This window comes from Lutra lutra, chromosome 5 (assembly GCF_902655055.1).
Source record: "Lutra lutra chromosome 5, mLutLut1.2, whole genome shotgun sequence".
NCBI classification, from domain to species: Eukaryota; Metazoa; Chordata; class Mammalia; order Carnivora; family Mustelidae; genus Lutra; species Lutra lutra.
The window spans coordinates 28,977,049-29,003,333 of record NC_062282.1 but is presented as its reverse complement, the minus strand read 5'-3'; the positions used below and the strand labels follow the sequence as shown (position 1 = coordinate 29,003,333).

Genomic DNA, 26,285 nt, shown 5'->3' with positions numbered 1-26,285 from the left:
AAGAACTGTCATCTAGAGGTCTGAACTGACAAGTGACACTGGGCAGTGTTTGCTATGCTGCTAAATAGCGTTCTAGTTACTGTGCCGGAGTTGAAAAGTGTTCTTCGAGTGTAGCAGCCTTGATTTTTCCTCCATGTTCTATTTGCACCTTGCTATTATGCAAAGTTCAGTAAAGGTCCAAGAAAGCAAAAGCCCTTAGTTTCAGAGAGTGAGGTCCGCTGCGGATTTATTCACTGAGGTATTCTGAGTTTGTGGCTTTGGCCTACCCCGGGCCACACCAAAATTCCAGCTTTTTAAACTTCATGTACGGGCCATGATTCGTTGGCATTTAACTCTTCCAAGGGCACAACCAGATTCAACACATACATACTTTCTAGCCCTCCACGCTCTATGTTGAGGTGCTTGATGTCATAAAGCTGTGCTTTTTGGGTGATTACTGAGATAAAAGTCACTTGTTTTTTAGCAACTCTCTGAACAATGACTATGCAAAGCACTGGGCTGGTCACTGAGTACATGAGTTGAATCAAGCCAACTAAGCCGTGGCGTTCAGTCCAGCCAGTATTTACCTGCTATAGCAACAGCTGGTACAGAGTCCGGAACAGAAGTCCAGGAAGGTCCTCTCTCTACTTGTTGATGTCTGATAGCTTCTTCTGGGAGAGTTCAAATCCACTGATATCTAACTCTAATTTGAGACCACATTTGTCAACATTAACCTATGTATGCAAAACCTTAACACTGTTCAGTGCACAATACATGTAGGTACTAGGCAAAATTCACCATATGTTTTATAATGCTGTATACTTTAAAATTTACAAAGTAAATTTCTAAAAGGCTTTAAAAATTATAAAATTTTCAATACGTTACCTTATTTAATTCTCACAATAGTCACATAAGGTCACGTATTAATTAAGATTCTCCAAAGAAACAGAATCTGTACGGTGTGTGTGTGTGTGTGTGTGTGTGTGTGTGTGTGTGTGTAGATAGAGATAAAGAAAGAGATGGAGATAAAGATAGAAATTTATTTTAAATAAATAAAACCTGGGTCGCTAAGTTAGTTGAGCATCTGACTCTGGATTTCAGTTCAGGTCATTGCCTCAGGGTCCTGGGATCAAGTCCCGTGTAGGGCTCTGTGCTTGGTGTGGAGTTTGCTTGAGATTCCCTCCCTCTCCCCTGCCCCTACCTTCACTTGCATGCTTGATCTCTCTCTCTCTCTTTCAAATAAATAGCCTTTAAAAATTAAATATAGTCTTTAAAATTTTAGATTAAAAATTTTAAATGTTTAATTTTTTTAGAAATTTTTTAAAAATTATCTTAAGATATTGCCTCACACAATCAGGGAAGCTGGCAAGTCCAAAATCCTCTGTGTTGGCCCTCAGGCTGGAGTCCCAGGCAAAGAGCTGACCAATGTTGCTGCTGAAATCTGAAATTTCCTCTTGCTCAGGGCAGGTTAGTCTTTTGTTATATCAAACCTTCAGCTGATTGGTTGAGGCCCACAACATTCTAGAGGGTAATCTGTTTTACTCACAGTCCACCAGTTTAAATGTAAATCTTACCCCAAATCACCCTCGCCAAAACATCCAGAATAATGTTTGACCAAATATCTGGCACTGTGGTGCAGCCAAGTTGATACATAAAATTAACTATTATAAGTGGGCATCATTATCCTCAATTTCAAAGATGTGGAAACTGGGAATCCTTAAAGTCAAGTGATTTTTCTAAGGTTATGTAGTTATTAAGGCCTATTTTCAGTGCACTTTCTGCTCTATAGAGCTGAATCATAGAATCCATGATTCCTAACATTACAATGTTTTATTTTTTTTCATTGGTCCATATCAAAGAACTTTCTCTGCAAACCCTCAAGCTGCATTAGGATTCCTTCTGCTTTTGTTCATTCTGACACCACCTGAGTGTGCTACAATTTAACTCAATTCTGGTATTATCCAAACTTAGTGAAGACTCCCAAAGTTAAGTGCTCAGTCTCATGGGACGGACCATTTCAAACACCAGCTACAAAATTTCAGGCACCTCCATTTCTGCCTGAGTGATTGCAAATGCAAAGCTTTCCACAACTCTCCCAGGTTTAAAACTTTGGTAAAAGACTCAGAATCCAAGAAAGCCTTGTACCATTTTATTATAAAGAATGCCCATGAACAGCCAATTGAAGAGATACATAAGGCAAGGTTTGGGAGGGTTCTGAGCTCAGGAGTTCTGACGCCATGGAATCTGGGTCTACCGCTCTCCCAGGACATCAGTGAGATCACCAACGAAGAAGCTCCAGTGAGCATGGGTGTCCAGAGTTTTCATATGGGACTTCATTACATAGGTGTGATTGGTTAAGTCATTGACTATGATTGAACTCAATTTCCAGTCTCTCTTCCCTCTCTTCAGGTTGGGGGTAGGACGTAGGGCTAGAAATTCCAACTGTATAGTTGCTTGGTCTTTTTGGTGTGGCTAGCCCCTCCCTGGAGACACTTCATTAGTAAAACAGACATCTGACACTTAGTCGGGAAATTCTAAGTGCTTTGAAGCTCTGTGCAAGGAATAGAGAACAAAAACCAGATCTATTCTTTACTACATCACACTTTGGCTGAGATTTTCTGGATGACTTCTGTTCTTAGTGTCAGGTCAGTTTCCTGCAAGTCAAGAAAAATAGATTAATGCCTTCAGTCACTTACTTATTCAGTGCAGTTTTTGCCAACTGCTGGATTCTGTGTTAGACACCAGAAATGCAAAGATGTTTATCTCCCAGGTTTGTTTTCTATCATGTGTTTTTTTAGAGGAATTCAGTAATGAGAACTCAGCTAATGATACCTATTCAACTTTTTGGGTGAAAGAAAAAGTGGTTTGATTCCATAATATTCTGACTTTGCTGTATGCACCCTCATTCTTTGTATTTTAGCCACACTCCTCTTGAGGGTTTCAGAAGGCACTTAATTTAGCTTTGAACTTAGTAAATACAAATATAAAGGCTAAGTGGGGCCTATTTACTGTGCAATCAAATTTGCTCCGAAGTCTAAACTATTGGGTGTTGCAAACGCGCTCTCTCCCCTCAATATATTCTGTGAGCATTTATGAACTTACTTAACTTAGAACACCTAAAAAATTTAAATGCTTAGAACTGAAGACACAACCATGAGAAAGGGAGCCCAGTAGTGGCAAACAATGAAATAATGCCTTTTATATGAAAACATTAGGTGAAATATATATATTATGCTTCTCAAAATAGATTTGTATTAGTCTTCCTTTTTTGTGATTCTAAAACTATGATACGGCCTAGACAGTGTGATGTCTTTTGGATGATGCATGCCTATATAAACAAGGATCAAAGAAGAAGGCGTACACATATTTCTGTTTTTCTTTCACCAAAGGGAGCCTCAAGGAGGCTAGAATGAGTTTTGTCCTATCTGCAAAACCATTTTACTCTCTTTTAAAGGCACAGATTGGTGGAAACAAATATAGATCACTTTAAAATAATTCGAAAGGAGAGAGTTCATATTCTGTTAGATTTGATCATGTTCAAGCTCTCACCTAGGACAGGAATCCTTTCCATTAAAACGTCCTTAATAGATGGCTCATATATAAGGATTTGTAAAATATATGTAACGGCTTAAACTTCATTTTCCCACCTCACACTCATTAGGATGGCTACCGTCAAAGAAAAAAAAACAACAACAGAAAATAACAAGTGTTGGCAAGAATGTGAAGAAATTAGAACCTGTATGCACTGTTGGTGGGAATGCAAAATGGTGCGTCTGCTGTGGCAAACAGTATGGCGGTTCCTTGAAAACTAAAAATAGAATTATCATGTGATCCAGCCATTCTACTTCTGGGTATCTCCCCAAAAGGAGACAGCAGGGACTCAAACAGATACTTGCACACATGTGCATAGCAGCATTATTCACAAAAACCAAAAGGTGGAAGCAAACCCATCTGTCCATTGACAAAAAAGGAGACAAACAAAATGTGGTCTACACATACAATAAAATATCATTCAGCCTGAAAAAGAAAGGATATTCTAACACATGCTACAGCATGGATAAATCTTGAGGACATCATGCCAAATAAAACAAGCAAGTCACAAAAAGATAAATAGTATATGATTCCACTAATATGAGATGGCTAGAGTAGTCATTCACAGATACAGAATGCAGAATGACAGTTGCCGGGGGCTGGAAGGGGGACTAGGGGGTTATTATTTAATGGTGCAGACTTTCAGTATTGCAAGATGAATAGGTTCTAGAGATGGATTACACAAACATGTGAATGCAGTTAGCACTATTGGACGGTACACTTAAAAATGATTAAGATGCTAAATTTTATGGTGTGTGTATTTTACCAAAAATATTTTAAAGCCGTGGCTGCCCAAAGCCATCCCTAATTACATTTCTGAATTTAGACTTAAAAAACAAAAACAAAAACAAAACAAAATAAACCTTCATTTTTCCTATTCCCAAAACCAAAACTAGAAAGAAATATTGTGCTCATCTTTGATTCTCAAAAGTTATTTTTGAAATCATTAATAAAATTAATAAACTCTTAATTTCCATTAAAAAGAAACAAAATATTACCAAATATCAGAAATGATAGAAGGTGTTATTACAGATCCTACAGCTAGCTATTAGAAGGATAATAAAGGAATATTATGATTAACACTGTGCCAAAAAGATACCAAAAAAAAAAAGTTCAACAGCCACTCATGTAAAAACTCTAGAAGGATTTAGAAAAGAAGGGAACTTCCTCAACCTGATAAAGGACGTTTTCAAAAAACTGACAGCTAATGTAGTACTTTCACTATCAATGAAAGACTTAACACTTTCCTACTAAGATTGGGAAGAAAACAAGGATGTCCATTATAATCACTTATATTCAACATTATGGAATAGAACTGAAGGTCCTAGCCAGTGTACTAGGTTAAGAAAAAGAAATAAAAGTCTTACATATCAGAAAAAAAGAGGTAAAACTATATTCACAGGTGGATGATAGTTGGTATAGAAAAACGTCTAGGAATCCATTAAAAGAAAAAATACTAGAATAAATGAATTTACCAAGGTCACAGGATAACAGCATATAAAGTCAATATACAAAAAAATTTGTATTTCTATATATTAGCAAAGAATAATTGGAAATTGAAAATATTTAAGTATTCTTTTAGTAGTACTTTTTTTAAATAAATATCTATATATAGATAGATATAGATACATATATTTGAGGATTGGGACACCTGGATGTCTCAGTCATTAATCATCTGTTTTTGGCTTAGGTCATGATCCCAGGATCCTGGGATCAAACCCTGCATAAGCGGGGGGCTCAGCAGGAAGCCTACTTCTCCCTCTCCCTCTCCAACTCTCCCTGCTTGTGTTCTCTCTCTCGCTGGCTCTCTCTGCCTGTCAAATAAGTAAATAAAAATCTAAAAAACAAAAACAAAAACAAAAACTTAAAGATTAATTTAACAAAATATGTGCAAGACCTGTATGTACACTTAAATAAATGCAGAGAAAAGTGAAAGAATATTGCACTAAATACACAAATTGGAAGGTTCAATATTATTGAGATATCAATCCTCCTCTAACTGATCTAGAGAGTGAGGGCCATCTCAATCAAAATTCCAGTAGACTCTTTTCTTTTTCATTGGCAAGCTAATTTAAACTTTATAAGGAAATGCAAAGAACCTAAAAGAGCGAAATGAATCTTGAAGAACAAAGTTGACAATTTGTGCTTTGGATTTCAAGATACAATAATCGAGATGGTGTAATATTGGTATAAAGATAGAAAGTTGATTATTAAAATAGAAGAAGGAGCCCAAAAATTGATTCACTCATTTTTGGCCAATTGATATATTTTTTTAAAGATTTCATTTATTTATTTGATAGAGAGTACAAGTAGTCAGAGAGGCAGGCAGGGAGAGAGGAGGAAGCAGGCTCCCCACTGAGCAGAGAGCCCAATGCGGGGCTCGATCCCAGGACCCTGAGACCATGACCTGAGCCGAAGGCAGAGGCTTTAACCCACTGAGCCACCCAGGCGCCCCTGGCCAATTGATATTTGATAAAGATACCACGATAACTCAAAGAAGGAAAGGTAATATTTTTTGTAATAGCTCTGGAACAAATGGCTAAACATGTTACTAAAAATGGACCTCATTACCTTTCTCACACAAAAATTAATTTGGGATGAAATATGAAAATACAAAAGCTTAGTCCCTAAAGCATCTAGAGGGAAACACAGGAAAATATTTTCACAAAATTGGAATAGGCAATTTTTAGACATGCAAAAAAAATAGATAAACTAGACTATGAACATTAAAAAATATTTGTTTAAAAAATATATTTGTTGTTTAAAAGATAGCATTAATACAAAAAAAGAGAAGACTGAGGGTGACTCAGTCTATTAAGCATCTGCCTTTGGCTTGGCTCATGATCCCAGGGTCCTGGGATGGAGACCCCCGTCGGGCTCCCCAATACTGGGGAGCCTGCTTCTCCCTCTCCTCCTCACTCATGCTCTCTCTTGCTTTCTCTGTCTCTCTCTCTCAAATAAATAAATGAATAAAATAAATTTTTTTAAAAAGGAAAAAAGACTAAGAGAAAACACTTGCGATATATAGATCTGAAAAAAAGCTTATAATCAGAATATGTAAAGAACTCAATATCAACAATTTGATTTAAAAATAGGCAAATGACCTGGAAGACACTTTAGAAAAAGGATATACAAATGTCCAATAACCACCTCAAAAAATGCTCAACATAATTAGTCATCAGGGAAATGCAAATTAAAAACACTGTGAGATACCACTTTACATCCACCAGAACGGCTAAAATTGAATAGAGCAGTGCAAAAAAATAAGTAAATAAACAAATAATAAATAAATAAATAAATAAATACACCATGCTACTGTGTTTCAGAGAATGTGGAGCAACCAGAACTCCCCTTCACTGTTGTGAAGTAGTGTGACCACTTTGGAAAACAGTCTGGCAGTTTCTTTTAGAGTTAAATCTATGCCTACCGTGTGGTACTCAATTCCATTCTTAAGTATTTTCCCAAGAGAAATGAACATGGTATGTCCACAGAAAGCCTGCAGAGGAATGTTGATAGCGAATGTTATACCTATGCGCTCCGACATTTGAACAACCCGAATGTACCTAAGCAGGTAAATGGATAAGCAAACTAGTATGTCCATAGACTGGCATACTGCCAGGAGTAGAAAGGATTGAATTACTGATCCATGGAACCACACAGATGAATCTGAAACTGCACGACATTTTGGCGATGAAGACAGGAGGCTGAGCCTATGGAATGAAGGACTCTGAGATTGGCACCCAGGTAGCTCATACGGTGGGGTATGCTGGTAAGCTCTGCCCACAGCACGCATTCTAATCCTGATGCTGTGTTATGGGAGGCCATCTGTTGAGGATGCTGTAGACACCTCAGACGGTAAATTCTCCTAGGAGAACAATCAGATCCCTTTCAAAACTAAGATTCTGTGATTTGGCCCTAATTCTTTCATTCATTTGGATGTTGCCTCCTCAACTGTGTTGTACAAGTTCTTTGGGACCAGTTACCTGGGTTTATACCGGGGACCAAGCACAGTGCTACCATGTCATCTATAAACAAATCACATTTTGTCACGTGACAGGCCCCGTTTGAAGCACTTTGCGTGTGTAGGCTCATTTCTTTATTAAAGTCCCGTGAGGTAGGTAACATCAAGACCTCACAGCTGGGGTCTTGAGACAAGATCCTAATCCAAGAAACTCCAGAGCCTGTTTAACCCATGTTTGCTTCCTCTTTGGGGGGCACAAGATAGATGCTCAGCGAAATACATGCAAACTACCTGAGTGATGGCTGGCCCATGAACTCTGTTTGTGGTTCAGTTTAAAATGTGTCGTCATTGAAGTCACCAATTAATTCCTATGTGAACTGCTTACCACATCCAGCTGTCTCCCAAAAGGGTGTATTTGACCCTAAAATAAACAGGTAAGAAAATGCAGCAGTGTCAGTGCAGACCTACCAGCCCAGGGCAGGTGGTCTGCTTCCTGGGCAAGCAATTGTCCCTTAAATCTCAGTGACTGCATGGTCTCCATCTCTCCCCACGTGAAGCATGAAATGTCGCTTTGTACCACTTTTGGAACTGGACTGATATGGCCTTGGAGAGATGATTTGGGTTTTAACCAAATACTCAAGAAGTATCCAAAACTCCAAATGAAAAGGGGGCTAAATAATTGTCATTATTTGGATGCCTGGGTGGCTCAGTTGGTTAAGTGGCTGCCTTCGGCTCAGGTCATGAGCCCAGCGTCCTGGGATCGAGTCCCACATCGGGCTTCTTGCTCAGCGGGGAGCCTGCTTCTCTCTCTGCCTCTGCCTGTGCTCACTCTCTCTGACAGATAAATAAATAAAATCTTAAAAAAAATAATTGTCATTATTATCATTCACTCTTTTATTTAAACTGAGGGCTCCGTTCAAAGAGCTGGCTCAACTTTTACCTTAAATCATTAACTTGACTTGACGTCTTAACATTCAGGCAAGATAAGTTTCACACCTGAGTTGCTTTTTAATGAAACCCGTTGGAAAAACCAGCATAATATCCAAAAGTCAGGATTCAAGATGCAGCGAATACCCGTATTCAGTTAAAAGGTGCATTCTTTCTACCCAGTGATCAGAAGACTCACCCTGCGTGGATGGCCAATAAGTAAGCACGAGGTCATAGGAGAAAGATCTAGACTACCGGCAAGAGATGATAGTCTGAAGGGGCTTTCGGGGTTAACTAAAGCCACAACAAAAGAGCATGAAACCTGCGGCTGTGTGCTGGGCCAGGAGACAGGGGTTAAACTCTAACTGAGGAAATGAAAATGGACCTACAGATTCAACCGGAGAGAGAGGAAAGGGATTTTTTGTAAGTGGGCTGTATCAGTGAAGGATGGGCTTCAGGTCCAAAAAGAACCCAAGGCTAACAGGACACAAATTCCTTTCCCTCGGCAGATGCAGAGAAACGACCAGACTTCCAGACACTATAGCTCGGTAACTTGACTGTCCCTCTCGGGTAGGCATCTGTAATGACTGATTTAAATAATGAGCACCAGCCTTTCTTGTTCTGATGACAGGAGGTAATTCATGAAGAAAGTGTGTTGACCATCTAGAGAGGAAGGAGTTGAGCAGGGAGAACACCTTCTTTCTGGAAATGGACTTTTTTGGGCTAGGGTTGTCTGTGTTAAACTTTAGTTGTCTTGCAGAGAAATGGAGTCACAGATAAAGACTCGTGTGCATGTGTGTTTTTATAAACTGAGCGTGGGTAAGACTTAGGCCAGCGCTACTGATTAGGAGAAGCCGTTTGACCAGCAAGACCAACTTTGTCACAAGGAACTTCATTCTCAAGTATGGATTAATGTTTTGGTATTATTTGCCATTTTTCTTTCTGAAAATTGAAAAAGCTAAAGTGAATTAGTAGACGGGATTATTTTGATAGTAGGACAAAGCAAAGTAGATTTCGAGGGACTTCTAGAAAAGAACTCCAGCTACAAATATACAGAGAAAAAAAAAATAAAGATTTAGAAAACAAATCTTCAAAAACTACCGTAATAGAGGTATCAAATGTCTTTCTGTCTTTGTAGACATTTCTCACATTTTAATTCTTTGTAGACATTTCTCACATTTATTGATTTAAAATTAATTTAAATTCAAAATATTGTTATTGCCTATTACCTTGATCATAGCAAGCAATTAATGTTTATTAAAGGAATCAATACATTGTCCCCCCAAAACTTCATCCAAGTGATTAATATTCCTCAATCACTGAATGTTAGAGCTTCAAACTCCACTTTGTCCAACCGACCTTCACTAGAAAAACTGAAACCAGAGGAGAGAAGTGCCTCAAAGTTAATAAGGCAAAGAACTCATACTGTGTTCCTTCTACATCTATCTGAGAATTTTATGATAAAAGAGCCACATAAGAAAAGTATCTAAAATGGATAAAAAATCAAGATGAGATAAATTTGCATTTTATCTCATTTGAAAATACCATAGAAAAGAGTATTTACTTGTGTAATAATCCTAATATTAAGCATGTTGAGGAAATGATGAATATGTGGGGGAAGGGGGAGAACAGGAAATGTGGAGGGAGGGAAACACGTGGGGAGGTGCTAGAGAGAAATATGCGGCCAAATGAGAACAAGGAAAGGGGAAGGCAAATTAAGAAAAGCTGATTTTTTTAAAAAAAGTCCCAAAATGTGCTACATACATACGCTGAGATATTAATCAGCCTTGTAAAGGAGTGAAATTCTTCATACATGTTCCAGCATAGATGAACCTTGAAGACCCTATCTATGCTCAGTAAAATAAGTCAGATACAAAACAACAAATATTGTATGATTCCACTTACACGAAGTGTCCTAGAGCAGTTGGATTCACAGAGTGACAGAGCTGTGTGTGGTTACAGGGTGCGGGTGGGAGAAGTGGAAAGAGGGGTTAGTGCTTTGTGCACAGAGTTTCAGTTTGGGATTATGCAAAAGTTCTCGAGATGGATGGTGGTGATAGTTACACCTTGATGTGGATATACCTAATGTCGCTGAACTGTACATTTTAAATGGTTAAAATGGTAAATTTTATGTTATGTATCTTTTCCCACAGTTTTAAAAAAAAACTTGCAGGTAAAAAAATGAATGAATTTAAAGGATCGTTCTCTGTTTTCTTGAGAATTTTTCAAGTCATATAAATTTGAAAAGTGTTTTTCTCTTGTAGCATGGTAAGCAAAATATTTCTGTTTGCAAATTGCTACCTGGCCTTTACTTCTGCCAGATTAGTTCTAACATCAATGCAGTAAGGTATCTGCAGTAGGCATCACTCTATTCCTGTCCAGTTCTGTGCTCGAGGAGGGCCCGCAGGGCATTTCAGTGACGATGAATGCCCGTCTTACGGCTTCTGTGAGTTCCCAAGAAGAGAATGAGGTCCGGGGCTTCTGGGCTTATGAGCGCCTTGGGTGGGCAGCTCTGCTCCTTTCTTCTGGCCTAGGCCTCCAAGGTCTTGTTCTCAGGGGAATAACATCCATTTATTCCTGTGGAAACAAGAAAACAAGGAGCCTTTTCTCCTGCTTGCTCAAAGGCTCAAAGAGGAATAAGTTTAAGGAAAAGAGATTGGGAATTAGTAGAGGTTGCAATCAAACTTCTCCATCCGGCCTGTGTCCTTGGAATCATGGAGGAATTTAAAAATAGTGTGCTTCTTTACTGAAGAGGAAGAACTTAAATTTATCTGAATTTGACGTATGAAGCTATGCTTCAGCCATATTGACTTATTAATAGTCTATGTGACGAGTGACTTAATTCTTACTAATATGATACTTCGTGTCAAAATCACCTCTTTAATTTTAGCAGCCCAGAAACACCAGAGAATTACTTAAAATAAAAAGATACCATTTTAAACCTGTGCATGTGCCTGTTCAATATTAATCTTCAACATGTCATAAAACTTAGATGATATTTCTCTTTCCCCTCTCTCAGCAAAATGGAGAGACCCGTTCCTAACATATGGAAGCAGTTTCACACTGCAAGTTATTCTGAGGGGAAAATATGTGATTTATAAACGCTGTCAAATGAAATATGTATTTCCAAATGGTACCAAGTTGACCAAGCACATCCCAGGACACGTTCCCCATCTTTATTACCCCATGGGCATAAAGGAGCAGTGTCAAGAGAAACAAACAGACCCTTTTGGCAATCTCAATCCAGAAGTCTCACGTTTGTTGCTGGTAAACATATTCAAGTCATCAAAGATCGCAAGTAACCTTATCACAAAATTGTTTCATTTATCAATAAAATAGCTCCTTCAAATTATGGAGAAGTAGGTATGCTCTGTCGAAAGTAATACATTGGTCTGTTATTTTGGTCAGTGATTGGATGTATATATTGACATGGAGATTTTGGATGGCAAGGCTCACCAGGCCACTGGTCTGCCAACATTCTCGAATACCTTCTTTTGTCAGAATGGGAACAGAAATGGTGAGATTATGTGAAACCTCTTACAGTGTTTACAGAGGGTGAAACAGAAGTGCGGGGAGACTGACACAGTCTGAGACGGTCTCTTGGCGAGGCTTATACAGAGCACGGAAGGAGGGGAGCTGTGACAGTGCAGGCATCTCACAGTGTCAGGAAGCTGGCCAGTAGTCATTTCACTCACAGTGGAAGCTGGGGCAAGGGGGTCAGGGGAGTCTTGCTTACAGGACAAAGCTCCAGATTTGGAATTTGCTCTCACGTGCTTTACCCATAAGTGTGAGCTGTATGATCTTGGGCACATCTGGTAATTTTAGAGCCGTTCTTTTCTCATGATAAACACATGGTTTCATGATGTTTCTTCTGAGAATCCTGTAATGCAGGAAGAGCAGAGCTTACTGAGCATTTTGTGTCTGCCACCATGCTCAGCCTTTTGCCCACATCAACTCGCTTAGTCCTTACAACTCTGTGAAGAATGTTTTATGCTCTCCATCTTACAGATGAGGAAACCTGCCCAACCTCACAGTTAGTATGTTCAGGAGATGGAATTTGAGTCCAGGTCTGTTTTCTGCCAAAGATTAGATGTTTAAAACTATGCATTCTGGCCCCGAGTAGCCACCAAAATCTGATGTATTTAAACCTGTTTTTATAATAGGTGAAGTATGATGCAAATGTAAGGTTTTCTAGTACACCAGTCTGTAAAAGAAGCATCTTGGGAGATCACCAAGGTCTAATTTTTCATGCCACTTCTTTTTTCTTTTTCTTTCTGACAGAGAAAGAGACAGCAAGAGGGAACACAAGCAGGGGGAGTGGAAGAGGGAGAAAGAAGCAGGCTTCCCACTGAGCAGGGATCCCAATGGGGGCCTTGTGGGGCTTGATGTGGGACTCTGTCCCAGGACCCTGGGATCATGACCTGAGCCAAAGGCAGATACTTAATGACTGAGCCACCCAGGTGCCCCTTTAGGTTACTTCTCAAAAGTCACATTGAGTTAAACACTTCAAAAGGCAAAAGGAAGGGAAAAAAAAAGGAAAAACAAACAAACAAACAAACAAAAAAAGGCAAAAGGATAAAGATTAATCATGACATGCACAAGCATATCACATGGTAGCTACTGTCTTTAAGAATGAAAAAAGAAATAATTCAAAGAATTATGTTTTGACCCTGGAATAATAGTAAAATTGAAAGGCGTGTGCTATGATATCTATTTTAAAAGTTACTGATCACCCCCAAATATAAAGCACAGTGCACATGATGACCATATATTTTGGGGGGGGTAATTGCAGAACACACTTAGAAATATAAAGCCTGTTTTTTCCCTTCACCGTTGTGTTTTGATTGACAGAATGATTTTGCCAGATCTTCTATACCAAATGATTTAATTAAAATTACCTGTTTTTTAATCAGTGCACTTCTCCACTTATACAGACATTGTGAACTCAGTGACTTTTTTTTTTTTAAAGATTTTATTTATTTATTTGACAGAGAGAGATCACAAGTAGACAGAGAGGCAGGCAGAGAGAGAGAGGGAAGCAGGCTTCTTGCTGAGCAGAGAGCCCGATGCGGGACTTGATCCCAGAACCCTGAGATCATGACCTGAGCCGAAGGCAGCGGCATAACCCACTGAGTCACCCAGGCGCCCCTGAACTCAGTGACTTTAAAAAATATGAATTTTTCTTCAGCTGAATTACTGCTACTATAAATCTCTAGATTCTAAAATGCGAATGAAATTAATTCACTGGCTATCTCCCACTATCACGTAAAACTGGATAATAAATTAAGCAGCACAGTTTGGAGGTGAGGTTGGATGGGTGTATTCAGCGCAGAATTCTCAGGGCTTGGTCCTACCACCAGAAGGGTAGCAAGGTCTGTATTTGACACAACCTCTAAGTCTTCTTGCTTCTTGCTCACACTGGAGACTTTCATTATCTCTAATCCTTGGTTTTGCAAAATTGGCCTGTGTGTATCAAGTTCTAGACCAAGGTACACACCAGTGCAGGAAAAACCCTAGACCCTTTAGAATTTGCAATGAACAGATTCCTTGAAGATTATCAGCATGAGAAGCAGATGAGTTCAGAAAATCGGATGGATTACATAAACTCTGGGTGATGATGGCTATGTTCAGTGAATTGAGAGAGACTTTTCTCATCTTCTCTAATTTCTTAATCTGATATGATTCCCATTTTGAAGATGAGTGATTTCTTTATCAACATGGTATTGACAAGAAGAGGAATAACTTTCCTGTGCAATTCTCTTGCTGGTTCTTTTTGTCCCTAGCGTGCGCTTCTCATAGTGAATCAAAACTAGAAATGCTAGATTTCTTAGAATGAGCAGTTAATAACTTCGTTTTCAACAAGAACTTAAAGCAGCTCAGAAAAATGTAGAAGTTGACTGACAGGGTGAGTGTTTTTCCCTTCTACTTCATACACTGTATTTATTACAACAATTTTGTATTTATAGGACACAGAATTGGTTATGACTTCAGTAGCAATGACCAGGTCTGGAAACAGTCCAGCAGGGTCCATTCATCCTGTGTCTCAAGTTGAGTTAGTGTTTTGTAATCAGCCTGGAAACTTCCTGTGTAAACTGCCTCTGTTTTCCTCCAGGGTCCTGGTTATTTTATCTTCAAGGCAGTACAAAGCATCTCATAACATAGAACCAAGAGTGTCCCATCACAGTTCATAATGTCAGTCTGTGACCCTGCTACCTGCTCTGCAAAGACTTACTTTTTATATGTCGGTGGCTGGGTGATTTGTTGTTTATTTCATTCCTTTTGCATTTTTATAGAACTCTTCCATGTATGGCTAGAAATAATTACTGAATTTCTCATGCTTGTGCTTCCAATCTAAAGTTCACTTGCTATGATTTGTCTATTTTTTCTACAAAAGAGATCATTTTTAGAGTTGAAACTTTAGGCGTTTCTGATTTTTGTCAAAGAATCTCAGTACCATGGCAAGATTTTTTATGTAGTTTATGCTTTTTGCCTTATTTTTTGCCTTGCAGAAATGAATATTTTAATCAACATTTAATAATCTCAAGCAGAGTGGTGCCTGGGTGGCACAGTCGTTAAGCATCTGCCCTTGGCTCAGGTCATGATCTCAGGGTCCTGGGATTGAGACCCACATCGGGCTCCCTGCTTGGCGGGAAGCCTGCTTCTCCCTCTCCCGCTCCCCCTGCTTGCGTTCCCTCTCTTGCTGTCTCTCTCTGTCAAATAAACAAAATCTTTAAAACAATAATAATAATCTCAAGCAGAGACATTTTCTGAAAACAGTTTTCAAGGAAAAAAAATCAGATTTTAGGCACATCAAAGCAGCAAACCAACTTTTGCACAGAGAGGAAATCATTAATTGCTTTAAGCAAAATAGCTGAATGACTGATTTCAATATCAATGTCAATATTTTAATATCCTTACTACAGGGATTTCTAGTTAAGTTTTCAGAGTAGCCCTTGACTTCACCCAACATTGAGTCATAACAATCGTAGTATGTGGTTTGAGTAATAATCATTTTCTCATTAATTGTCAGGTTACTCAGAACATCTGGAGGTTTAATCATTGACTCCATGAGTCTCTACTGCCATCTTCCTAAATTTGGTCTCGGATGAAAGAAACCGGGAATAGTCTAGAGGACTGCTTCTTAAATATATATATATATATATATATATATATATATATATATACACATCACCTGGGGATAGTGTCAAATCCAAATGCTTATTCTGTAGGTCTGGGGTGGGGCCTGAGAGTCTGCATTTCTAATAAGCACCCTGTAATGCTACTGGTCAATCTGGACCACTCATCGAGGACCAACAATCTCAAAAACTATGTATGGGCCACAGCCTGAATTCAGGAACTTCCTGAGAGTAAAAGAAGAAATATAGGAGCTCAATGAGGAGAAGGGACAAGAAATAAGGTAAGGTAAGGATAAGGACAAGGATATAAGGTAAGGAAATAAGGTAAGGATAAGGTAACGAGTGAAAGGAAAGAGAAAGACCCTTGAGGAACAATGAGATGTTTCCCTGAGACTAACAAGAGTCATAGGGTTCTTGCATGTAACATTGGATGGCAGAGGAGGAGGAGGGCAGGGAATCTGACTTTTAGTGAATGTCTTATGTGCAAACTGTAGTCTGATATATTGCTATATGTTATGGATGGGTGGATAAATCGATGGGTAGATATGGAAGATACTGCAAATATCTGGATATATGGAGAGATGTGTGCGTATATGGAGAATGGATGGATAGACAGATAGATGGATGGATGATAGATGAGGTTCTGCTTTGTTCTAAACAGGTTTGAAGAGGAAGCTGTACCAGGTCCTCCATATGCATGCATTGCTTCAGTCCTCATGACAACCTTTTCAAAATACATACGGAGAGAGGTGATAAAGCTGAGGCTTAGAGTAATTAAAAAAACCCCAAAAAACAAAAAACAACAGAACAGCTCTAGGACCATTACACTTCACAGCTCCAAAATCCATGCTTTGACCAGTCCCAGAGCTGGACACAAGTAAAAAAGGCAGGGGCATAAAGAACAGTATTGGAGCCTGGGATAAGAGTGCACAAGAAGAAATTAGAGAAGAGGATGTGTCAGACATGTGGATAGGTCCAGGAAGAAGGGGAGAAGAAAATGCAGGACTTGCCAGGGCCTTGGTCCAAGTGGATAATTCCAGTCCTGGTAGCAATTAAGAAGTGACCCATTTGGCAGAGCCGGCCCCTCTGCAGGGGGACTGTTGCCACTCTCTTTCCTGCCAACACTGTTTCCATAACCTTTCTGGCCCCGGCTAGAGTAGCCTGGTTCTATCCAGTGTGGACGACTCAGTTTTCACTTTTCCTGAACTACCAAGGCAGCAGAGAGGCAGTCTGCAGGACTCTACGTGGGAGAAACTGTGTAGCAGAAACTTGGGGCCCTTAGCAGAGCCCACCCCACTCCCGCTGCTCTGAGTCAATGGTACTCCCTGTTCAGGGTCTTCCTCCTCTTCTGCATCTGCTTTTGGCTACACAGATCCTTTTGAACCTCCTTCTCTGGGATGATTCATTGAGAAAATCCTCCAGTTGCTTTCCTAGATGAAGCAGGTTTGTCAGAGACCGTCCATTAAACATACAGAAGTAAGGGCAGGGACAAGGCCTTGCAACCCACCTAAAATTGGGGGAGGGGGAAACTGTGATACTTATTAGAAGAGGAGAAAAAGAAGTTTATGTTCACTCGCTTTCAGCCTCATCTTGTACCACTTGTCCTTGCTCTCTTGCCTTGCACACAGTCAACCCTCAAAACACATTTTTTGAATAAATGGGTTGATCAATGACTACATCAGAAAGAAAAGAGGATAAATTTAAAAATACAAAATCAGGGGCACCTGGGTGGCTAAGTGGGTTACAGCCTCTGCCTTTGGCTCAGGTCATGATCCCGGGATCCTGGGATTGAGCCCCATCTCTGCTCTCTGCTCGGCGGGGAGCCTGCTTCCTCCTCTCTCTCTGCCTGCCTCTCTGCCTACTTGTGATGTCTGTCTGTCAAATAAATAAATAAAATCTTTAAAAATATATATATATAAAATCATAAGAACCTTGCTTATGTTTTGAAATTTTCCTACTGGGTCAAGTAAGAAAACTGTTATGGATCTGATGGCTTGATAAATGCTTAATTTTGGCGTTGTCTTTGAAGCCAAAAGAGTTGTTTGGGAGAATCCAGATGAAGGAAGAGATGTGGAGAGTCTCTACTTTCCAACCACGTGCCACGCAGTGTCAAGGGGAGAAGGTGGTTAGTCTGAGGCTACTGTACCTTCAATCAGATGGTCTATACCCCTGTCCCAGCACAGGGGTATACACAAAAAAGATGCTCAAAAAGATGGCTGGCACAAAATATTATAAATAAACGTTTATTGAATTAATGAACAACAGTGATGTACTTACTCTATCATAGGTCCTCCAAGCTGCAAGGAACACTTAATGCTGTCCAGAAGATTGCTTTTGCCTGTGTTTAGCTGCATGTTTTGATCAAGGGAAAGTCAGCATGTCCATTGTCTAGGGTTAGAGTTCCTCATGCTATTTTAGGCAGAACTACCCTAAGGCCAGTTTAGAAGAGGCTAATTTATAATTCTAATTCATAAGTATTCCCCGGAACATTCACAAAGACTATTTTCTTTCAAAGTCACTGGAGTTCTCATTTCTTAAATCTAATGTAATTGCTGGAAGAGGAGTCTGTTCAAGAAGGAACAGAGCACTGAGCTATAGTTTAATATGGATGGGAATGCCAGTACATTCTTGTGCGCTTTCTGCTGGAGCTCGCTTGGCTCCAAGGGCAGCCAGTGTGGTAAACGCTTGCATGAAAAAGTGAACGGTTTACCTCACTAGACTGAAAGAAGGTACCCAAGATCACAGGGCCCAGGAGCTTGGCAAGGGTGGTCTGGCAGAGTTTTGACACTCTTATGGGATTAGATTATGGGGAACTGGAAGACCCCTTCCTAGCATATAAAGAAAAAAAGTAGTTGTCTGATAGTTCCTTGAAACTCTTCAGTGAGAGTTTTATTTATTCAGCCCAGGGAGGGCAAATTACCTTGGCTTGTATTCCAGGACAATATATTGGTAATGGCTGCTGGAAGCCTGTAATGGGAAAATTCTAAGATCATATTTGGGCTCATTAAGAAAGTGTTGTCACTTATACTTCAATTTAAGAAAGAAGGAAAGAGGAAGAAAGAAAGAAAGAGGGAAAGAAAGAGAGAAAGAAAAGAGGGAAAGAAAGACGGAAAGGAGGAAAAATGGGAAAGTAAGAAAGAGAGTTGTCATAAACTGGCAATGTCAGCTAAGAGTTTTGGAATGGGGATTAGTGGCATGCCACATATTTCATATCCTTTCTTTAAAGATATTTTCTTTTTTATTTTTGTCTTGTAAAAATCTGAGTACTTCCATCCAAAAATCCATTTAATTGTCCCATAAACTCTGTGAGGTAACTATTGTTTTAATCTTCATTTTGTTTTCAGATGAAGAAACTAAAGGTACAAACATATTATTTCCCCAAGTATTAGTGCTACATGTGCCTAACTTCAGGGCCTAGGCTTTTAACAAGCATGTCATTTTCCCTTAGAATTCTGGATTCCTGATATTTAAAGTTGTTATCACTCATTTACACCCTATAGTAAATGAGTTTCTCTCTGTTGTCTTACCTAAGCTAAGAAAACATAAAAGATTAATAAGGTCAGCTGGGCTGAGGACAAAAGACTAAGACTGATTCTTAGTCTAAATATTGAAAACACGGCTTAGTATATGACTACTCCAATCAAGGAAGTATAGATTATTTCTGGATCATTCTAAGGATGGAATGCAATATATCTATACCATTTTTACCTTGAGATCCAACCCAAGTAGAAGAACTATTTTTTTTTAAGATTTTATTTATTTATTTAACAGACAGATCACAATTAGGCAGAGAGGCAGGCAGAGAGAGTCGGGGAAGCAGGCTCCCTACTGGGCAGAGAGCCCGATGCGGGGCTCGATCCCAGGACCCTGAGATCATGACCTGAGCTGAAGGCAGAGGCTTTAACCCACTGAGCCACCCAGGTGGCCCTAGAAGAACTATTTTTAGATGAGATTTTTCACTCCTTGCATTTTTTCATTCTAAAAGCAAAGATGTTAATCACGATGTCCTAATGATATTCTGAATGCAGGTAATTATACTTTGTTTTCTTTAAACATTTAAAGTGTGTTCTTTTAATGGGATGATCTCACTCTTTATGGAAACACATTATTATCGCTTTCCCCGAGTATTTATTTCTATAATTAACCGTTAAAATCATTTGTAAATACGCAAGTTACAGTGTCCATGTAAAAACAGTTTGGATTCTACCCAAAGGCAGGAAAAATACAAAACGAAACAACAAAAATCTTCAAACATCCTTAGGCGGTGTTACATTTGTCCAAATATAATTTGACTTTTTGTCTGTTCTTTTTCTTTTACAGAAAAATCTGTCATTGCTCAACCAGTATTCGTTTTTGCAAAGAGAGAACACACTTTTAAGGTAAGATCAAGCTAATTTTCTTTGTTTGACTTTGACAAAATGATGTTTCAAGAAGCCAGTGGCACTGAATGGTATCATGGTTGCCTTAGTTTATCCTCTTGCTCCTCACTTAGCAGAGCCCAGCCTCTAGAATATTTCTACAGTAGGTTCTTACTGGAAGCAATTAGGCCTAAATGGGAGGCCAGAGGCCTGCCTTGTCTTGAAGCTATGAATAACATACCATCTTTACCAAAATTATAGGGTTTTTTTGGAGTGACTTGGAAAGGGGCCGGACTGAGAGAGGTTAGCAGGGTCGAAATTCCTCATGGGTCTCCACTGACCTCGCCTAAAACTGGGTACAAAATAAGTTCTAAACTGTGATGCTTGATTTAAAAGGGATCTTAAGGTCCCTTAAGGTCTATATCATACTGAAACCACCTGCTTTGAGAGACCAACGATAAGATTAGTAGCTTTCCCACTTTAGCTCAATTAATATTTTCCTGTTATTCATTCCTGCTTATCCAAGTCACTTACCCTACTACCCACAAACTCACTAAAGAGACGCTCAGGGGTGCCTGGGTGGCTCAGTGGGTTAAAGCCTCTGCCTTCAGCTCAGGTCATGATCTCAGGGTCCTGGGATCAGGCCCCGCATCGGGCTCTCTGCTCAGCAGGGAGCCTGCTTCCCCCTCTCTTTCTGCCTGCCTCTCTGCCTACTTGTGATTTCTGTCTGTCAAATAAATAAATAAATAAATAAATAAAATATTTAAAGATGATCTTGGGAAAAAAAAGAAAAGAAAAGAAGAAGAGACGCTCAACCCCCTAGCCCTGGTCGAAAAGTCAGTTGCCCTGGTCAAAAAGTCAGTTTCCTGGGTCCCACCCCAGGCCTACAGCTCAGATCTTGAGAGCTGGTGTTTCAAATCTTCCTTTTAAACAAGTTCTGACAAGGGATTCTGCAGTCACTGAAATACAAAACCGCTCCACTAAGACTTTGTTTTGTTTTGAAAATATGCCTAGCGAGTAAAGGAGCAAAGGTGAGTGGGTTTGCCCTGACCTAGCTGAATAGACGGGCTTTTGAGAATTCTCTTCTAAAGTGACAGGGTCGAATTCTGATGCAACAAACACTCAGCTCTCATTGGCAACTTTGTTTCTTTCCAGAGACCAGCAGAAGACGCTGAAGCAGCCGAGCATGGTAATGACTTACATCCTGTATTTAAACCTGTCTTGGGACAAAGAAAAGAAGCAGGCACAAGTGTTTTGGCGTGTGACAAGAACTGGGGAAAACTTCATGGTTCTGCTGGTGTTTAAACACCAAATAAACTGGCTTTTGTTTTGAAAGATGACATGTAGGAACACTGATGTTAGTGTTAACTGATGTTAATGCCTAAGATCCCTTGTTTCTCTAGCGCCTGGGTCTCTCCACCAACCAAAGACACTCCCTACACAATCTCCAAAGTCACATGCAGTTTCTTGCCGAAGCCACTTGTTTCTAAGGGTTTCTTAGGAGGATGAGATGCCTATCATTTTAAAATCACCAAGCTATTAACCCCAGTGTTTAAACTTGGGCTTCAGGACTTAACATGTTAGCAGGTGATGATCTATGTAGGCAAAAGTTCATTCTATTTATCCTTTCCCATCTTGGTTGAGGATAATTTGTTATTGCTGGCAATTTTACCTGTCCTGTTGAATTTCTTTCAGAATCCAACGGTTTTCTAAGAAAGCGTGCACGGTCTTCATCTTTTACTTTGCATACGACAGATCCTCAGTTCCAAGGAGGTAGGTATAGACCTGACTGTTGGCTGGTCACTGTTAAGTTTTCTCTGTGTGAAATTAGTGAGAAACTTTTCAAAGGGAAATGTTTAAAAGTCTACCCATTGGAGAGCGTTTATAATAAATTACTGGATAAAAATAGCAGTCTATAAGATGGATTGTACAGTCAGTCACTATGTAAAAATTCAATTTGTCAACATGGGATGGAAGATGGAAAGGACATCAGCCATAATGCCAGCAATGGTTATCTTAGGTAGGGGGGTTACACAGGCAATTTGGGGTTTCCCACCCACTCTGCACTCTGTCATGTTTCCAGAGTGTCTGCATTGAGTATGCATTAACTTTGTAATTAGGGGAAACTGACATTACTAAGTTACCATCTACTTAAACAGATGTCTGCCTTAAAAAGAACACTTTAAGAACTTCATCACATACTCTATTCTGAATAAACCAGTAACTCAGTTTGCCTCTCTTCTATACTCTAAGCACTCCGTGATTCCTTTTATACATGACCGCATTGCCCTCCTGCCTTGTAAGACAGCTATCTCTGTGTATGTCTGTCTCCTCCACTGCGCCTTCCTTGAGGTTGTCTTCATGCCTGGTAGAGTGTCTTATACATGGGGAGTACTCCAATATTTATTGAATTGAATAGAAATTAATTTATAATTCTCATGACAGGCATATTTTATTTCTATTGATTAAAAATACAAAACTGGGGCGCCTGGGTGGCTCAGTGGGTTAAAGCCTCTGCCTTCGGCTCAGGTCATGATCTCAGGGTCCTGGGATCCGAGCCCCGCGTCAGGCTCTCTGCTTAGCAGGGAGCCTGCTTCCTTCTCTCTGCCTGCCTCTCTGCCTACCTATGATCTCTGTCTGTCAAATGAATAAATAAAATCTTAAAAAAAAAAAAAAAACCTTTTCTAAATTAGTGATATAGAAATTTTAGAAACAGCAAAAGTCCAAATCAAAAGAAACACAAAAACCTACTTCCTCACTGACTTCAGTTTGCAATTTGCTTCTAGCATCCACCTTGTCCCAGAATCGAATGAGATCATCATCCTTCACCAACCTCCTGACCTTCCCTCCTTCTGGGCCAGGTAATAAACAGCTTCTAGAACCTTGAGCCTGACACTCTGACTTTTCAAAATCCATTCTCTGGGCGCCTGGGTGGCTCAGTGGGTTAAAGCCTCTGCCTTCGGTTCAGGTCATGGTCTCACATTGAGCCTCACATTGGGCTGTCTGCTCAGCAGGGAGCCTGCTTCCCCCTCTCTCTCTCTGCCTGCCTCTCTGCCTACTTGTGATCTCTGTCTGTCAAATAAATAAATAAAATCTTTAAAAAAAAAATCCATTCTCACTGATGGTACTAATGGTGAGCTTTCTTACTCAGCTACTATAAAATGCTGGCATTTTAGTGGCAAATAAAATGCAGGCCTTAGCAAATTATTATTAGTAGAATGCCTTATGAATTCAAATTCCACGAATCCAGACAGTGTATCTAATTTTGGCAGAAATTTTGAGTTTGATGATGCTTTTAAGGAATTTATGTTTATGATAGCAAAATGTGATATAAGGCAGCTCCATAAGATAACTTTATTTTATTCATTAATATTCATCTGTTTATAATATATACAGAGTTCAAAATATACAGCTATACTTTAAATTCTTATTCCAAAATTTATGCTTTAGGTGACTATTCTAAGGTTGAGAATATGATTCCTTTTATTTTCATTTATATTTTTAACTCCTGTGGGAGATTTTTTTTTCAAAGATTTTATTTATTTATTTGACAGACAGAGATCACAAATAGGCAGAGAGAAGAGGAAGGCAGGCTCCCTGATGAGCAGAGAACCCGATGCAGGGCTCGATCCCAGGACCCTGAGATCACGACCTGAGCCGAAGGCAGAGGCTTTAACCCACTGAGCCACCCAGGCACCCTGATTTATATTTTTAGAATATGATTACTTAAACTTTTCACTAAAACATTACTTCTTTTAATTTGACATTTAGAGTGCTTTGCTAACGAAATCGATCTTGTCATAAAATATTTGAAATGGTTGGAACATTACATTGAAATTACAATTTTATATTCTTTTTGTTTTTGTTTCTACTGAACATCCGGCTGCCTTTTCCAGGTTAAGCTTGCCACTAAGAAATAAAAAATACAAACTATTCACTTCCTTCTAAATGATCCCTTCCTACATGGGATCCATGGGGTTTTCAAACTAATGAATTTATATTCTTATTAATAATTCCAAACATGACTGAGCAACATACATGTCAGATACCTTTCAGATACAGAAGAAATACTTTCAAGCTCAGTAGACCCCCTTTAAACCTGAATGACAAGTTACAGACGTTAAAAGAAAAAGGGGTCCTGATCCTAGAGAATTTGTTTTATTGTATTTGTGCATAAAGTGAAGGGATGGATATAAGTTATCTGAGTAATTGTTTTGATTCATTATTATTTTAAATAAGACATACACATACAAAAAGATTAAAGGAACATTGATATCAGTAAGTACCATTCCATTTTATGTTGTGCAGAATGTTGGTGGTATTGGAATGGAGAAAAATAGTACAATTTGATATGGCCCATTTGTTGCTAGTTTTTAATAATAAAGATCATAAAGCATTTAATTGAACTTTGAATTAGAGAAGTGATTCTACCCCAACCTTTGTAGGTTTTTTTTTTAAATAAAGACATTATTTATTTATTTGACATAGATAGAGAGATCACAAGTAGGCAGAGAGGCAGGCAGAGAGAGGAGGGGAAGCGGGCTCCAAGCTGAACAGAGAGCCCGATGCAGGGCTCGATCCCAGGACCCTGAGACCATGACCTGAGCTGAAGGCAGAGGCTTACCCCACTGAGCCACCCAGGTGCCCCTGTAGTATTTTTAATACTTAGATGAAGCAGTTCTTATTCTTTTCTCATTTTCACTAATCAAATCCTCAAAGGTTGCTGTTTCTGCAATTTGCAACCAAGAGGGAGGTGATCACTTTTAGATGTATAATAGTCCTTTATTGCAACCACCATCCTTAGTCTTATGCCACCAACACACTTCATAGAAAAATCCCCTAGCATAACAGTCATCTCTCTCTAGGTATCACTAGAGTGGGGAAAGTGGAAGAATTTGCTATTAGTTTCATAACATTTTATAAGAAATACATATTAAGGGACACCTGGGTGGCTCAGTGGGTTGGGCCTCTGCCTTTGGCTCTGGTCATGGCCCCGGGTCCTGGGATCGAGCCCTGCGTCGGACTCTCTGCTCAGCGGGGAGCCTGCTTACCCCCACTCTCTGTGCCTGCCTCTCTGCCTACTTGTGATCTCTCTCTCTGTCAAATAAATAAAATCTTAAAAAATATATGTATGTTAATACAGAGGGCTCACTATCAGATTTTATAATATGTACTCATTTCAGTAATCATTTTCATGGTTCTAAAGAAGAGTGCCTGTTCCATTAGTGGACCAATTTTCATTTATATTTCCGAAAGTCAGCAGACATATGTGGCAGAACTCCCTGCCATCACCCATTTCTAGCGGACTGCCTTCTCAGCTCACTACCTACAGTTATTAGTGCCAACAGCGACATCTACTGGTGAATGTAGTACAGGACTGTTAAAACCCGAATTCCTGGAAACTGACTCAGATTTAAAATGCACTAAATATTTTTTCTCACAGTGAAGAAAAACAATGTTTTTATGACATCAACTCTTGTGCAAAGGAATGTGGATATGAACAGTACAGAACAAGGTATGTAGTTTATTATAAGAACCTCTGAAATTTTACATTTTACCATTTATAGTTTAATTTGTTGTGTGTGTGTTGGGATCTGGAGGTAGGGTCAAGTGACAAAATGTGAAAAAACAAATTTGGTAAGCAAAGTCCCAGGGTCAAGATGAATAGGTAATGGGTAAAAGCTAGGTCTGAAGTAAGCACTAAGCAATTCACTGGCTATTTTGACGTTGATCAGTCAACATTAATCCCTCACTTAATGATGACTTTAGAAAATAAACGTTAAATTAGTCAAAAATCTGGAGGAAGAAGTATGTCACTGAAGATATAGTGACTCCTTAATTCTGGTCTTTTAAGTTCCTGTGAAACATTCCGATCATGTCCTAAGACCTGCTGTTTTGCAACCACCTCAAGCTCAAAGGTGTGAAAAACTAAGAAAAACATTTGGACACAATACCTTGGAATCCTGCAAGACTAAGGAAAAAACAAAAAGTAAGGTAAGAAAATCTCCTATAGTGGGATTGACATCAAGTCTCCATCTTTCATTTAGTAGATTGTTCTGGGCCCTACGTTCAGCGTTAGGGGCTGCCTGACTTTAGTTCTGTTGCTGAAGCAGCTGCCAGGCTGGAGAAGCACCCAGACGAAACACAGAGGAAGCAGCCCTCGGTGACCTTATTAAAGTTGTCCTCTTGAAATGGAAAGTATTCCTAGAAACTAGTTTTGTGGTCTCTCCTAGCTGTAAAGTTGAGTCCCTTATGGTAGAAACTCCTGGGGCCTTGTTCCAGGGCACTGACTCCTCATGAGAACAGGGGGAGCAATGAGGTGGCCAGGACCAG

General features: G+C 39.4%; 1 protein-coding gene across 5 annotated transcripts in view; it reads left to right on the top strand.

The window, feature by feature from the left end:
• RANBP3L (RAN binding protein 3 like) overlaps window positions 1-26,285 on the top strand; it is a 45,888-nt gene that overhangs the window by 2,964 nt on the left and 16,639 nt on the right. For 2 of the 5 annotated variants that reach the window (XM_047730664.1, XM_047730660.1), the window contains exons 2-7: window positions 19,915-19,973; window positions 21,108-21,141; window positions 21,648-21,725; window positions 22,739-22,813; window positions 25,396-25,467; window positions 25,807-25,946. In XM_047730664.1, coding sequence (XP_047586620.1) covers window positions 19,915-19,973; window positions 21,108-21,141; window positions 21,648-21,725; window positions 22,739-22,813; window positions 25,396-25,467; window positions 25,807-25,946 — 458 coding nt within the window. The other 3 variants (XM_047730662.1, XM_047730661.1, XM_047730663.1) reach the window with 3 other exon arrangements.